This window comes from Eptatretus burgeri, chromosome 16 (assembly GCF_056783735.1).
Source record: "Eptatretus burgeri isolate ZD-2024b chromosome 16, Ebu_testis_v1, whole genome shotgun sequence".
Classification (NCBI taxonomy): domain Eukaryota; kingdom Metazoa; phylum Chordata; class Myxini; order Myxiniformes; family Myxinidae; genus Eptatretus; species Eptatretus burgeri.
This window is the reverse complement of record NC_140976.1, coordinates 15,315,970-15,330,885: the sequence shown is the minus strand read 5'-3', so window position 1 is coordinate 15,330,885 and position 14,916 is coordinate 15,315,970. Positions and strand designations below refer to the sequence as shown.

General features: G+C 44.5%; 1 protein-coding gene across 1 annotated transcript; it reads left to right on the top strand.

Moving 5' to 3' along the window:
- The first annotated feature begins 9,226 nt into the window (after positions 1-9,226).
- On the top strand, positions 9,227-14,441 carry LOC147010585 (gap junction alpha-3 protein-like). Its single transcript, XM_085858864.1, has one exon. It carries the CDS (start codon positions 9,927-9,929, stop codon positions 10,734-10,736), a length of 810 nt encoding a protein of 269 aa, XP_085714990.1. The 5' UTR covers positions 9,227-9,926; the 3' UTR covers positions 10,737-14,441.
- The last annotated feature ends 475 nt before the right edge of the window (positions 14,442-14,916 follow it).

Below are 14,916 nucleotides of genomic sequence, written 5' to 3'. Positions count from 1 at the left end.
TAATTGCACAGCTATTTTGGAATACCGGCACTGCAAGTTGGTTTATAGCTTTAGTTTGGTTTCTTGGAGAGAGGGATGATTTCAGAATTTGTCTTATTCTGTGAAGGTACTTTTTGCTGATTATTTTACACATTTTTTTATGCTGCACCTGTGGGCTTTCTATTCCGAGGTATTTGTAGGATGCTTCATTTTCTAGTTCCGGTATTGTTTTATTTTGATCGATTGAGATGCTGTCTGTTCCTTTTGTTTTTCCTTGTACAAATGTGCATTTGGCACATTTGTCAAGACCAAACTCCATTTGAATGTCCTCCGCGTACTGCTTTACTAGGTTCAGTTGATCTGCCAATTTATTATCATTCGGTGAGAAGAGTTTTTGATCATCCATGTCCATTCGATGTGTCACCTTTCTTGTTTCTTGGATCATTTTTCTGTTGCATGTCAGATTGTATCTGTGTTCTTGTTCATTGATGAGGTTACTCAGTGGGTCCAGAGCCAGACAATACAGGAGGGGGAAAGACTGTCACCTTGGAAGATACCATGTTGTATCTTTACTCCTGGGATTTCAATCTTTCCTTCCACGTAAGGTGGTATCAGCATTGTGTTCCAGAGCATCAGTGCTTTCTCAATCAGTGTGACTATCTGGGGGTAAATTTTGGATGCTTGTATGCATTTTATAATCCATGAATGTGGGACACGATCAAAGGCTTTTTTGTAATCTATCCAGGCTGTGGATAAGTTGTTTTTTTCAGAGCTTGCAGTTTTCGAGGATGGTCTTGTTCAACAATAAATCGTCTATTTTTCCATAGCATCCTCTCTTACATCCTTTTTGCTCTGCCTCTAAAGCTCCTTGCTGGGTGAGGTGGTCGTAAATTGCATCGGTGATTATACCAGGTTAAAAGTTTGTATGTTGTTAGTAGGTATGTTATCGTCTATATTTGTTGGGTAGATGGGTTTCTTCAGATTTCGGGATTAAAAGAGTGTTGCCTTTGGTGAATCATTCATAAATTGGTTGTTTCCCTTGGATGAGTTCATTTGATGCTCGAGCATAATGAGGGTGGAGAGCATGTAGTTGCTTTAGCCAGAAGTTTCGAATCCCATCCGGGCCTAGGCATTTGAAGTTCAGTGCTTTTGTGAGATGTTTTCTAATTTTCTCTTCATCAGTTATCATTGGGTGCATTTCCTGCAGCTGTTGCTTTTTATTTTCCAAGTACCGTATCCAATCTGCTTCCATGTTGTGTTATTTTTCATCTTCAAATATACCTTTCCAGAATGTTTCCATGTCCTCCTTTTTGAGGGGGTGTTGTCATATTTTGTGTTTGTTTCCCGAGCTCTCGGTAGAACATTTTGAGGTTCTTTTCAAACTTTGTTTTGATTTCTTCTATTGTTGGCCTCAGCACAGGTTATTTATTTTCCCTGCTATCTGTTGTACTTGGAGTTTATTATGGGCAACAAAATGGTTCTAGTCCATTGTTTTCTATGTTGTATTTCTTTTTTATTCATCTAATTCTTTTCATGAGTTTTGGACTTCTGTTTCCCTTCTTAAATTGCTCCATTTGTCCCGTTTCCACCCTCACTCGGTCTCTCTGCTTTTCAAGTCTGTTTCCATGGTGGTATTTTGTTTTTGGTCAGATTATCTCTATTTTTTTGTGTCGTTGTTTGCCTGATAACTTCTTTTGGACGTGCAGTGCCACTGCAAAACTCATATCATTAAATGTCTCTCAGATTAGCTGATTTTGGGAGCATTTTAATGACCGTTTGGTTTATTCTCCTCACTTGTATTTTCAACTGTTTATTACTTGCAAAATCGAAGACGTTTAAAGTATATTGGTGATTGGATTTTTTTATTCTGTCTGTTTGTCTGTCTGTTTGTCTGGTTGTCTGTCTGTGTTTGTCTGGTTGTCTGTCTGTCACCTCCAGGTCACAATTTCAAAGTGATCTTCACGAAATGTCACCACATGGTAGATTTTGTCCTGAGGAATAAGCCTCTTGTTTTTGAGGTCAAAATGTCAAAAGGTCAACATAGGCCAAATGTTGACAAAACAAATTAGGTCAAGTCAGGTCAGGTATGGGAGCATGCGCTAGAGCAGTGCATCGCTGCGTCCACTTTCTGCCGGTAATCCAGGGGCCTCCGGCTGGCCATCCCCCAGGCAGATGCCAGGCCCATCCCCATCTCCTTGAGATGCCGATCAACCTGCTGCAACCATGAGGCACGTGGTCGGCCCATTGGCCTCCTCCACTCACGAGGCTCCCTCGCTGAGAGAATCTGGTGAGCAGGATCAGCGTCAGGAAAACGAGCCACATGTCCATACAGCCGCAGCTGACGCTCACAGACGATGCAGGTAACAAATCTCATTTGAGTCTCTCTCAGCAACCGCTCGTTGGACAAAAAGTCCGACCAGCAATAGCCAAGGATTCTCCGAAGAGACCTGGTACCAAAGGAATTAAGTCTCCGTCTCAGATCCCTGGACAGAGTCCAAGTCTCACATCCATAGAGCAAGATTGGAAGCACCAAGGACCTGAGGACTCGGACTTTCGTCCTCCCGCACAGGTACCGGCAGCGCCACACCCCATGATCCAGTGAATTCATGACTCCCCAGGCCCGACCCAGACGTCTATTGACCTCTGACTCACAGCCGGCAGAGACATGAATATCACTGCCAAGGTAAGTGAATCTCTCCACGACCTCAACATCCTCACCACAAACAGGCACAGACAGGACAGCGGCATCCAAGATATCATTGAAAGCCTGGATCTTAGTTTTGACCCAGGAAACCCGTAATCCCAGCGGCTCCGACTCCTCATTCAGCACCTCAAGGCCCCCCAAAAGGATATCTAAAGTCTCCGCAAAGATGGCTGCATCATCTGCGAAATCAAGGTCAGAGATCTTGACATTCCCAAACGATGCACTGTAGCTTGATCTCTCCGACATCCTCCTGAGAATCCAGTCCGTACAAGTGCTGAAAAGTGTGGGGGCAAGTACACATCCTTGATGAACTCCAGTAACAACTGGAAATAAGTCAGAGATGGTACCACCACACTTCACAGCACTCTCAGTACCAGAGTAGAGTTCAGACATCAGATCGATCAGTTTTGGTGGCACCCCACGAAGACCAAGAATCCTCCAGAGGACATCCCGATTCACTGAATCGAACGCTTTACAGAGATCAACATAGGCTGCAAGCAGCCCCTGCCGAAACTATCGTCTGCATTCGGTAAGGACCTGAAGAGCAAGGATACGGTCAATCGTTGACCTCTTTGGTGTGAAGCCTGACTGCTCTGGACGCTGGTGCTCAAGCAGATGGTGGCGAACCCTATCAAGAATTATCCGAGCAAAGACCTTGCCCGGCACTGAGAGCAGCGTCACCCCTCGGTAGTTGTTGCAGTCTTGGCGATCACCCTTCCCTTTCCAGAGAGGAACAACAAGGCCCCTCTTCCAGTCAGTTGGGATGATGCCTGTGTTCCAGGCAGAGCACAAAACTGCATGCAACGACATGAGTGCAGCATTTCCACCAACCTTGAGAAGTTCGGCATGGATGCCACAGATCCCTGGAGCTTTGCCCCGTTTCAACTGGTTCACCGCAGCCTGTGTTTCCACAAGCTTAGGTGGACCACAGTTGATTCGAGGGTCAGCAACAGGGATTGTAACACCCTTGACGTCCAACTCGACAGCTGGGGGATCAGCCTGGTACAACCGCTCAAAGTAACCGGCCCAGCGGGCCTTCACTTCAGACTCCTCTGTCAAGAGCCAACCATTCTTTGCTCTAACTGCAGTACACCGAGGGATGGGCTTGGATGAACGTAATGCACAAATTCCCCTGTAAGCGGGACGAGAATCCCTTGACCACAGGTGATGCTCTACCCCCTCACAGATTCCTCACACATAGGCCTCCTTGTCCACCCTTAGCGCACGTCCAGTTTTACGCCTCAGCTCCCTGAACAGCTCAGCTCTGCCATTCAGCCTGGCCCTGCGACTCTGGTCAATGGGATCCAGTGTCCCTTGAGAGACAGTCTGAGCAAATGCTGTCAGAAACTTCGGTGAGATTTCTAAAATCCTAAATTTTCATCCGATTGACTTGAAATTTGTAGAGGATTTTCACATCAGGTCACGGAATTCAACCACCAATTATTTGTGAGGTCCACATGGGCCAAAAGGTCAACAAAGGCCGAATTTCTAAAGTTGTCAATTTTAATCCGATTCACTTGAAATTTGAAGAAGAGTTACATATTTGGTCATTGAATTGAACTACTAATTATTTTTGAGGTCAAATTTGTTTCATGGATTTTGCAAGTATCGTGGTCTGCACGACGTCTTGTTGTTGTTGTTGTTGTTGTTTATTCGGTGAATATGTGGTCTTTGTTTGGGTGATATTGATTTGATTTCCTCTATTTTATTAGCCAACTCATCTTCTTGTCTGTGCCGTTCATTATCAACCTCCTCTTCCTCTTCTTTATCCTGTTGTCCATTATTCGACTCCTCATTGCAATCTATCCTTGTTGCTGTTATCTGTTTTGTTTGCAAAAGTGCGACTTGATCTGAGTTTGGAACTTCAAGTAGATCTTTCTCTACTGGTGCTGCTGCCGCCATTTCCTTTTGTCATTCCGTGGTCCCATTGTGGAGTTTTCAGTTTTGTTTCTTGACTCAATTCTCCATTCTGTTGCCAAATTTCCATTTCTGTCGTTGTGATTAAGTTTGAAATCTCATCTGTTTTTTTTGTTTTCCTCTCTTGTTCTATTTTCTGTGTAGCACAAGTAAGTTCTGTTGGTTGTTCCTTTTCTTTGGGAGTTTGTACTCTGAGAATCTCATCCCAAATGTATGTCCTGTTATTCCATTTGGAGCATTGATGATCGGTCGCCATTTATACGTGACCAGTCATTTATTTTTGCCTCTTCAGTTTGTTCATGTTGTTTTTCTTTGAGTTTATTGTTGTCCTATTAAAATTACCTTCATCAGGGCAGTCTTCGGATTATCTGTTCCCATGTGTTTTGCAATTTCTTTCCTCACGCCTTTTCATCCAGCATATTCAATTGCCCATGGTAACGTCCATTTTTCCTTCTTTGTCCGGATTTTCTTTTTGATACTGATTCGCTCTTCTTGGGTCATCTGATTTATGTCTTCAATTGTTTGTTGTCTTGCTTTGTCAGTCATTTCCTTTATTCTTTCCTGGGTCAAGTATATTTGGATCATTGAAGCTACTGCAGTGAATTTTGTTAATGGAATTCTTCCAGCGTTGGCTGCCAGCTTTGTCCGTTTCAAGTGGTTCATGAATCGTTCTCCTTTACCACTAATCCCTCATGATTCATGCACAGAATACCCTTTGAGTGGAGGATGATTTACTTCTCCTCTGAGCTGCAGCTCTGTTCATTTAATTTTCTGCGATTCATATGGAACCTCGTAGCTGTTGGTTGGAGAGCAGGCAACACCTTTTTTATGCTATGAGCTTTGGTGTATAGCGCTGTCCTCTCATGAGGCAGGGATCCCCTTCCTCACTGGAGAAGGTGCGGTCATCATCCTTTTCAGCACACATTGCGGCTGCTCGGTGTGGCCGCACAGACTTTGGCCTCAGCCGATGAAGGGTCCGTGTCCCTTTAGTCTTTTTCTGTGACTGATTGTCATTATTTGGCATATTTTTGTTGCAGCCAGCCATATTGCTTTCCCCAAGAGGCCGTAGGGCTGCTGCTGTTTGACAGGGGTCACCGATGGCACTCCGAGGAGTCGTGCCAAGAAAGAATATGCCAGGATTGTGTGTCTGCCTACTCGCGTTCTCCTCACTGATTTGCTTATAATAGCTTGCCATCACTCGGAATCACGCACAGGGGAGGTATCCGTAACCAAACTCCCCAAACCACTCCCCCCCCCAAAAAAAAATCTAACTTTTTTTTCCATAAAATTTTCAATTTTTTTTTTCCTTTCCACCTATTCCCCTCCTACCTTCTCTTACCCCCTTCTACTGCACCCCCTTCCCCTTCCCCTCCTCATCCTTTCCTCTTCCACTTCCCACAAATACATTTTCACAGGATGTTTATGAAAGTATATGTATCCTTACTATAATTCACAGACCAGTGTTTGTTTGTTTGTCGCACTCACTACTCCTACAGTTCTGGGCTGATGACATCCAGATTTGCTAAATCGGATCAGCATAACTCCAATTAATGTAGAGGAGTGGTTTTTTCTTTGCCGGTTGTCATGGGGGTGGGGGGAAGGGTGTACACAAATTTTCTGTTCTGTTTTGCGTATGGCAACTTCGCTGCCGGGAAGCTATCATTTCTTGGAAGTGCAACTGTGCCGCTGATGCTGTGCTCCTCTACCAGTACACTGGTATTCATTTCACTGATCTCGAAAGGATCACAGGCTGTCAACCCCACCTGTGTTAATTCAGCAGCCAACAGGGCCTGAACACAGGACCCTAAGATCCTAAACCAGCCACCCTAACCACGAAGCCAACATCAGGCTACCTAAATTCTCTATGTAAATGTATTGTGTAGTGGCGCTTCCAAGTGGGGGAGGGTATTTCAAGTCTCCACCATTTACAGTACAGTATTCGTGTCCCCACATTTTCCAGGATAGTGAGGTGTTTTGAATTATAAGCAGGAGGTATGTTTTTGCTTCACGCACGTAACCCGGGTTTTTTTATTTGTGTATATAGAGCTATCAGTTGCCTATACACCACCCAAATAAAGGTATGCATCAGAAGAACGTGTTGCATGCTTGGAACAAGTTCGCCTGCAGGATGGGTACTCTGTTAATATTTGTAAACTATCAATACACAAGACTTTTATTATCATAAAAACTAAAATATTAACAATTGCATGAACACACACACACACACACACACACACACACACACACACACACACACACACACACACACACACACACACACACACACACACACACACACACACACACACATTCTATTCCTCTATTCGCATGTGTTGATACATGCAAAATGATGCCAAGTCGCTCGCTCGCCGCTAGACAAATGTCCGTCAGGCAATTCGTGAGGGGTATTCAACACCAAGGCTCAGAGACCCCGTGCAGCTGCTTCGTGCTACGATCATCCTCACCGACCCGCTATTTCACATACACGAGGCTCGTGGTCTGTTCCTCATGACTCAACCAAGAGCCAGCGTCTTGCTTCACCATGCAAGCAAAATTGCCTCAGCACGAAGACAAGAATCGTGTCGTCTTCTTCATGCGTTGAAGGAAAGCCAACCATGAAGCCCTGTTCTTGCAGGCTGTCTCCTTGCGTCATTCTCTCTCGACCGCATGCGTCCCTCACTCCGCACTCGTGCGTTCCTTCCCTCACACTGACCTCATGCGTGCGCTCTCCTGATCTCTCGCTTACACATCTCTCCTGATCTCTCGCTTCTGACTGACGTCACACCGGATCCCCGTTTCCTCCTCCGTAGCATGGCTTGCTCGCGCGAAACCCAGGAAGGCGGAGCTGCCGCCAACTCAGCACGTTTGCCTAGTTTCTGACGTCACGCCGATCAATAATCAGCCTCAGGGCCGTGACTTCGCCCGCCGTCACCCTTGGAGGTGGGGCTTCTGCCTGCTCGGCACATTTGGCCTGCTTGTAAATACAAAAACGTAGGAATAGGTTACAGAAGGGCAATTACATACTGGGGGAACTCATTCTTAATTTCTATCTAATTAACATCGCACCTTCTCCCGTGTGGTGACATGTAACACTTAAACTCACAGTTTCCCGACTTAATTACATCGAGATGTTTCCTACACAGATGAAACAACTCTATTCAATCCTAACCTTCCTATTAAATTCCTCCATCTACCCCCACAACTGTAACAATATTTACCTCTTCCACCGAAGGTGAAGGAGGTTATGTTTTCACCTCTTTCGGTTTGTCTGTTTGTTTTTGTGCAGGATATCTCAAAAGGTTGTGGATAGATGCGGATGAAATTTTGTGGACAGGTTTGGTGTGTAACAAGGCCAAACTGATTAGATTTTGGTGAAGATCCGGATCCAGATCCAACAACTAGAATTTTAAAAGTGATTCTTCACCAGTTAGAGATATGGCCAAACACGATATATAGCACGATATCTCAAAAAGTTGTGGACGGGTTTGGACGAAACCTGGTGGACATGTTGGGTGTGTGACAAGGAAGAATTGATTCAATTCTGGTGAAAATCCGAATCCGGATCTGATAATTATTTAAGTGATTCTTCACCATTGAGAGCAAGGGCCAAAAATGATCTAGCCCTGTATGGCATGATATTTCAAAAATGTATTGGGCCCGATATGTTCTCATGGATCAGGTATTACGTGGTGGAGGTATGCGCTCCACCGAGTGCTCTCTCTAGTTTTATTTGTTTTGCCTTCCTTTGCCACCCACGCAAACTGGTATTTTTGTGCTAAATTTAGCGAGCATATTATTGCTGTAATAAACCTTTGCGTATTGTTGCACATACCTTTCATCGCCCTTGCTATAAATAAACGAGTTTATTATTGTGATGTACCTAGTTCGCAGTGTCTTTTCCTCTATTGGTCCAACATAGTTCACATGTAGTTTAGCCAGGAAGTTCTACCTCACGTTGTATGCTCTGTTAGCCGGCGTGTGCTTGGCAGCTCCAAGTAAGAGAAGAATGCAGAGGGCAGAAACCCCCATTGACATCGTTGTCAAAAGGTAAGGTAACCACAAGAAGTAGTCAGAGGTTCAGTAAGGTAACCACATGTCCAAAGGTAACCCTGCCAGGATTGGCATTACCAATAAGCTTTTGTGGTTGATTAGGAACACGCAGAGCCGCAGAATTATCCTCAGCTGGTGGGCTCAGGACCGGGTGTTCAGGAAAAACTTGAGTGCTTCCCCTCGCGATAAACCTCGAACCCCGGCCCGTAACAATATAAAGAGTTTATTTAAGGCGAGTTACCTCTTTCCCAACTATATAATGAAACAATACTTCGAAAATCTTTATACGTAAACTGAACGTGCGGACTGACGATGGAATGCAATATTAATTAATAACGTATGGTTTTAAGGAATTTTTTGAAGTTGCGAAGTGAAGTGTATTCGTTGTAAGTGAATCAAGGTAGATTCTCTCCCTTCCCTCGACCCTCTCAAGTCAAGTCGATCAAGTCGAAGTAAGTCACTCCACACACTCTGCCACCACCCTCCTCTCCCCTCCCCCCTCTCATGAGTGAAGCATCAGATGTGAAGAGGGACAGTCCAAATGTCATACATGTCTCTGTCCGTGGGTTTCCCAAGGGTGTCCCACGAGTCGGATCATGTACACACTTGGTTTCAAAATTAAATATTTTCATGCGGTTCAGAAAAAGTTTTATTGTTATATTTATTTATTTTCGATCTCAGCCATTTCTGTTCTTTAAAGTCTTCCCCGTGAAGATTGTTTTATCTTTTTTGCTGTTTCAATTCTCGACAGGTATGTTCTTCTTCGGTATGTTTGTGGCAACGGAACAGAAAACAATCAAAACGTGATTGTGACTGCATAGGAAAGGGCATCTGTAGACATTGCCAGGGAGGACTGGAAAGTAAATGTGAGGTTGTAAAAGTTGTTCCTTTAAAAAAAAAAACACAGCCACATTGCCTTGATTTATCAGTAAGGTGATAACCCTGTTCATTTGTTCCACCTTGTAAGTCCGAAACTTTCATTGATTCAGAAACAAGACTTTCATTACAGTTTACCTTGACTATAACACGTCATCAACAATCATGCTGCAGAACAAGTAAATCAGCTATTGAAAGAAGAGCAACCTCAAAACCTCCCCACCAGCCTAGGCTTGCTCACGGCTAGTGAACAGATTGGCTCGATGGTTTTGGGGTTTGGCTCCCACCCTGGTTGAAATTTCGAAATCGACACCTCTGGTATCAGGCTGAAATCCAGACGACACCTTCAGAGAGACGCTGCTGTGTTCCTGGGTCGAGCAGAGACCGAGTACGAGGTGCCATGGCACAAGACTGGGAATTAGTTGCAAGCCTGCTCAGGTACATTAAGGAATACTCCATCGTGCTGGGAAAGGTCTGGCTCATCGTCCTCTTCATCTTCCGAATCCTGGTGTTAACCGCTTCGGCCGAGTCCGTTTGGGGTGACGAGCAGTCGGACTTCACCTGCAACACGAAGCAACCCGGTTGTGAGAACGCGTGCTATGACAAAGCCTTTCCCATATCACACATCAGGTTCTGGGTGCTGCAGATCATCTTCGTGTCGACGCCGGGAATCTTCTACGTGATCCACGAGTTGGAACTAACAACCCTGGAGAACAAAAAGTGCAAGGACTGCAAAAGTAAAGAAAGACCAAAATACCTCCAAAAACCTCTATGCACATCTTATGTTCTCAGCATCATCATCAGGATGATTCTGGAGGGGGCTTTCATCGCTGGACAATACTGGCTCTACGGGTTCCATCTCGATCTGCTCTACAAATGCCGAGCCGAGCCTTGCCCGCACGACGTCGACTGCTTCGTGTCACGTCCGACGGAGAAAACCATTTTCATCAATTTCATGCTTGCGGTTGCGTTTGTCTCCATCTTCGTCAGCCTGGTTGAGTTAATCGTCTTTTGCGAGAAGCTATGTCACAAACAAACCGAAGGTAAATGTGCCAAAAAAGAGCCACCGACACCGTACATGGATTGCCACCCTACCCTGTCGACCTCAAATTCTTCATCACTCGTCAATGTCCCACGAGATGACAAAGGATCGTCCTGCTGCTGCAAACCAAAGAATAAGAATAATAAATTGGAGTCAATAAGCGTTTAAGGGACACAAGGCCCGCAACAGTTCTGTCTCAAATTATGAGAACGTCCTTGAAGAGTCGAAGGGTCTTTCTCATTGTACTCTTTGTTTGGATCTCTTTTGTCATTCGGTTCGCCAAGGCCAATTTGCGACTGAGGTCGCTGAGTCTCGAACTGTTCAGCCAGTCTCTCTCTCAGTCAGTCAGTCAGTCAGTCAGTCAGTCAGTCTCTCTCTCTCTCTCTCTCTCTCTCTCTCTCTCTCTCTCTCTCTCGTGCAGCCTATGGCTGCTGGTTGCATCATTGGTTGGGACGCGGCTATGCCACTGATGCAGTGTCCCCATGACCGCCGACCTCGTAAGGATGACAGACTGAGTCAACCTCCTGGTGTATTAATTCAGCGGCCCAACGGGGCTTGAACTCAGGACCATAGGATCCCAAGCCACCACCCTAACCAATAAGCCAACACCAGGCTTAACTGTTCAGTGAAGAGCAAATGGAAATCTGGGGTAAATGGGGGGTAGGATGAATTACCTGCATAATCTTTATTTAATATTAGAGTTTAGACTGTAACTGCAGGGTCATTCGCAATACCTTGATGTTGCTTTGGATTTCTGATGCTAATATTGCTATCATGATGTGTGTGTGTGTGTGTGTGTGTGTGTGTGTGTGTGTGTGTGTGTGTGTGTGTGTGTGTGTGTGTGTGTGTGTGTGTGTGTGTGTGTGTGTGTGTGTGTGTGTGTGTGTGTGTGTGTGTGGAATATAGTTACTTATTGAAGCTAAAGCTCTTGTTGAAGCAAAAGAGTAAATTTGCCAACTTTACAAAACAGTACGTGTCATGTGTCATTGTTTTCCTGTATTTCCCAACAGGCGTGAAACAACAGAGAGCATAATATAACAATGTAGAATGTAGATCCTCGTTGTGGTGTAAGATTGAACTCGATCTAAGAATGAACGATCTATGCGAGAGTAGATCTTCATATGGACTCACACACTCACAAGAGACCGAACGACCTGTACCAACAGTTAGGTACAGACAGTAGGGGGTTGGCCCTCCAGGTGAACTAATCACTTTTGATCGTTCATGAAAAAAAACAACGTGTCCAAATGTCCTTCTCTTCCAAGTGATCTCTCTCCAACCTCCTCCTTGAACCTCAGATTGTCTGACCATCCCCCCCCCCCCCGGGTGTAATAGTTTGAGTGTCCCTTCTGAGTGTGGGAAGTTCGTGATTCGAACCCTGGCCCAGTCATTCCGAATCACACCAAATGCTTGCAGAGTCTTGAATTGCTATGTTCAGTAAAAGACTAAAGGAAATCTGGGATAACTGTGAGGTGGAACAAATTTATTATGTGGTTAATTCATTATACCCCTCCCCCCCCCCATTTATCAGCACATCTTCTTCCATGGTACGTGCTGACTCCTTGATTGACACTCAGCATTGAACAAGAATGACCGCACTCATGCGCGTATGAGCCAAAAAAATTTGAGGTGGGGGGGGGGTGCTACAGATTTGCCCAAATGTTCACTTCATTGGCACTAACCCCAAGCAAGTCAAAATACCGAAGGAGCAATACACCTGGGTGCTCACCTGATAGGAATAATGATACTGGGGAGGAAATCAATGTGGGACGGAATCAGCAAAATGTACCGACTAATGAACCAATGTTGTAGAAAATACCTATTTTGGGGGGCAGCCAACCTCTCCCCCCCCCCCAATCTGCGTAAATCCACTTCGACTCCGATTTTATAAATAGCGTGAACAAGCTTTGGTACATCACGGGTGATGAAGGTTGTGGTGAAGTTTCATTTCATCGTAATTGTGTGTGTAGGTTCTGAGAAGAACGCAAATACATCTTTTGGGGAGCAACCAAGCCTGGTGTTGGCCTAATGGTGCGGGTGGTGGGCTTGGGATCTGAGAATCCTGAGTTCAAATCCCACTCGACTGTTGAATTAATGCCAGGTGGGGTTGACTGCTTGTCATCCTTCTGAGGTCGGCAAAATGAGTGCCAGCTTGCTGGTATCCTGTGTCGGAGTGGCGACCTGTCCTGGATTGTGCCCAATAGCCCATGAAACTGCTTAGACAGCACCAACGCTCTGCACACAGTATGGTCCTGATGGAAGGATAGATGGATGGGGGCAACCCCCCCCCCCATACAATCCCTTAACCCTTGACGTTTTTTAATGTGGTGAACAATAGTTGGTACATCATGGGTGATGAAGTTTGTGGTCAAGTTTCATTGGAATTGTGTGTGTAGTTTCTGAGAGGAAAGCAAATACCTATTTTGTGGGCACCCCCCCCCAGCCCACATCCTCCCCCCCCCCCGCCACCCTCCGTAGACCCCCTTTGGGCCCGATTTTTTTTTAATGGAGTGAAATCCAAAAGTCCCGTAAAGCGAAGGGACGGAAAATGGTACAATAATCTTCGAGTCCAAAACTGATTGAGGGTATTAATTCCAGGAAAGAGTATAATTTGAAGCGATAAGTTGGGCTACATAAGTACACCAAATTTCAAATTAGTCACTTGATGCATAAAAAAAATTCTGGAAAAAAATCATGGCGAAGGGACGGAATCGATAGAATTGAGAAATCTTAACTTTTATTTTCTTGCCTAGAGTGTATATACATTATAAATATAAATTAAATGAAATGTTTTACTGCATTTGTAATCATATGGGAGATGTCTGAATAGCATTTTTTTTAATATGTACTTTAAGTGAAAGTTCAGTCCCAACCAACTTCTCGGTATAGTACAATGTGAAGGGACGAAAAAAAATGTTCATGTTGTGATATGGTGAAAAATTATTTTGTTCCATATGGTCAAAATCAATTCTGAACAGTTATTTCTGATATGATCTGTCATTACAAATCAAAAATTTACTGGAGGGATGCTTTCAAAAAAATTTTGAGCTTTCTAAAAACAGGCTTTTTTCGTGTCAAAAAACGTCATTTTTTTTTAGAAAATCATCAAAAAATCTTTTTTTTTTCAAAAAATATGTATGCAATCAATTCTTTTGGTATTTAATAAGTTGACTCTTACCAAGATGAGTATGAAGACCAACTTTTACCCAAATTTGATGTCTATGGAATATTTCAGAGCAAATAATGCATTTTTTAAAAATGTTAATGACTTTTGGATTTCACCCAATGGCATGAACAAACTTTGGTACATACATGGAGATGAACGTTCTGGTAAAGTTTCATCGAAATCGTATGTGTAGTTTCAGCGAGAAAGTTGCTAGTATTTTCAGACGGACGGACGACGCGCCGTCCCAGAAGCTCACCTGGAACGGGCTAAAAAAATCACTTGAGTGACATGAATGATTAAAGTCACAACAATTTATCAACAAGATAAAAAGAAATTGATCCTTCAGAAAGAGGATGACCTCGTCATCCTGAGACCGAATATCTCAATAATCCTTTCCACCCAGTCATAGCACAACCCAATACAACCCTTTCCAAATGACATCATAAACATCATTTCAAAAAGGCCTTCATGCAAAGTGCAGCACGCACGTTTTCAGGAAACCCCTTTGTGTATCTTTGTGTAACGTTGTTAAGAACAGGAAGAAATGGGGAGGGGAGGACAAAGAGTTGTGGGTGAGGGTGCATGGAGTTGAAAGAGGGAGATTGACATGTTGGGAAGGTGAGGTGGGGTTGACTGCCTGTCTTGATTGAGATGTTGGAACCCTAACAGCTCGGTAGAGATTGAGTACTTGGGGTTTGGGGCAGTTGAGGACTTGAAGAAGAAAGTGGGAGTGGATGCCAGAGTTGGCTTGGGGCAGGGAGGGCAGAAAGGGGACAGTGTTGGGATCGAGGGGTTTGAGGCTTTTGAGGGGGAGGGGGAATTAAGTACATTGGGTTGAGAGGGGGTTTGAGGATTTGAAGAAAGGGGGAGGGGAGCACAGAGTTTTGCTGTGGTGGTAGAGGGGGCAGATAGAGGACAGAGTTGGGAGGGGGTTGAGGAATTGGGATTGTGTGTTGTGTGTGTGGGGGGGGTTGGGGGGAGTTTGGGGACCTGAAATCACATTTTACATTATGCAGAATTTCCATGGATCCGTTCAGTCCTTTGGGTCCTCTGAGTCCCTTGGGAATTTTAGGTCTTTGGGGTCTTTTGGGTATTCAGGGTCTTTTGGGTGTTTTGGTTCCTCAGGATCGTTTGGGTCTTCGGTTGATTTTAGGGTCTTTTCAGTCTTTGATATTTTGGGTC

What these genes read in the sequence shown, in the direction of transcription:
- LOC147010585 (XM_085858864.1), top strand. Translation starts at nt 9,927, where the DNA reads ATGGCACAAGACTGGGAATTAGTTGCAAGCCTGCTCAGGTACATTAAG.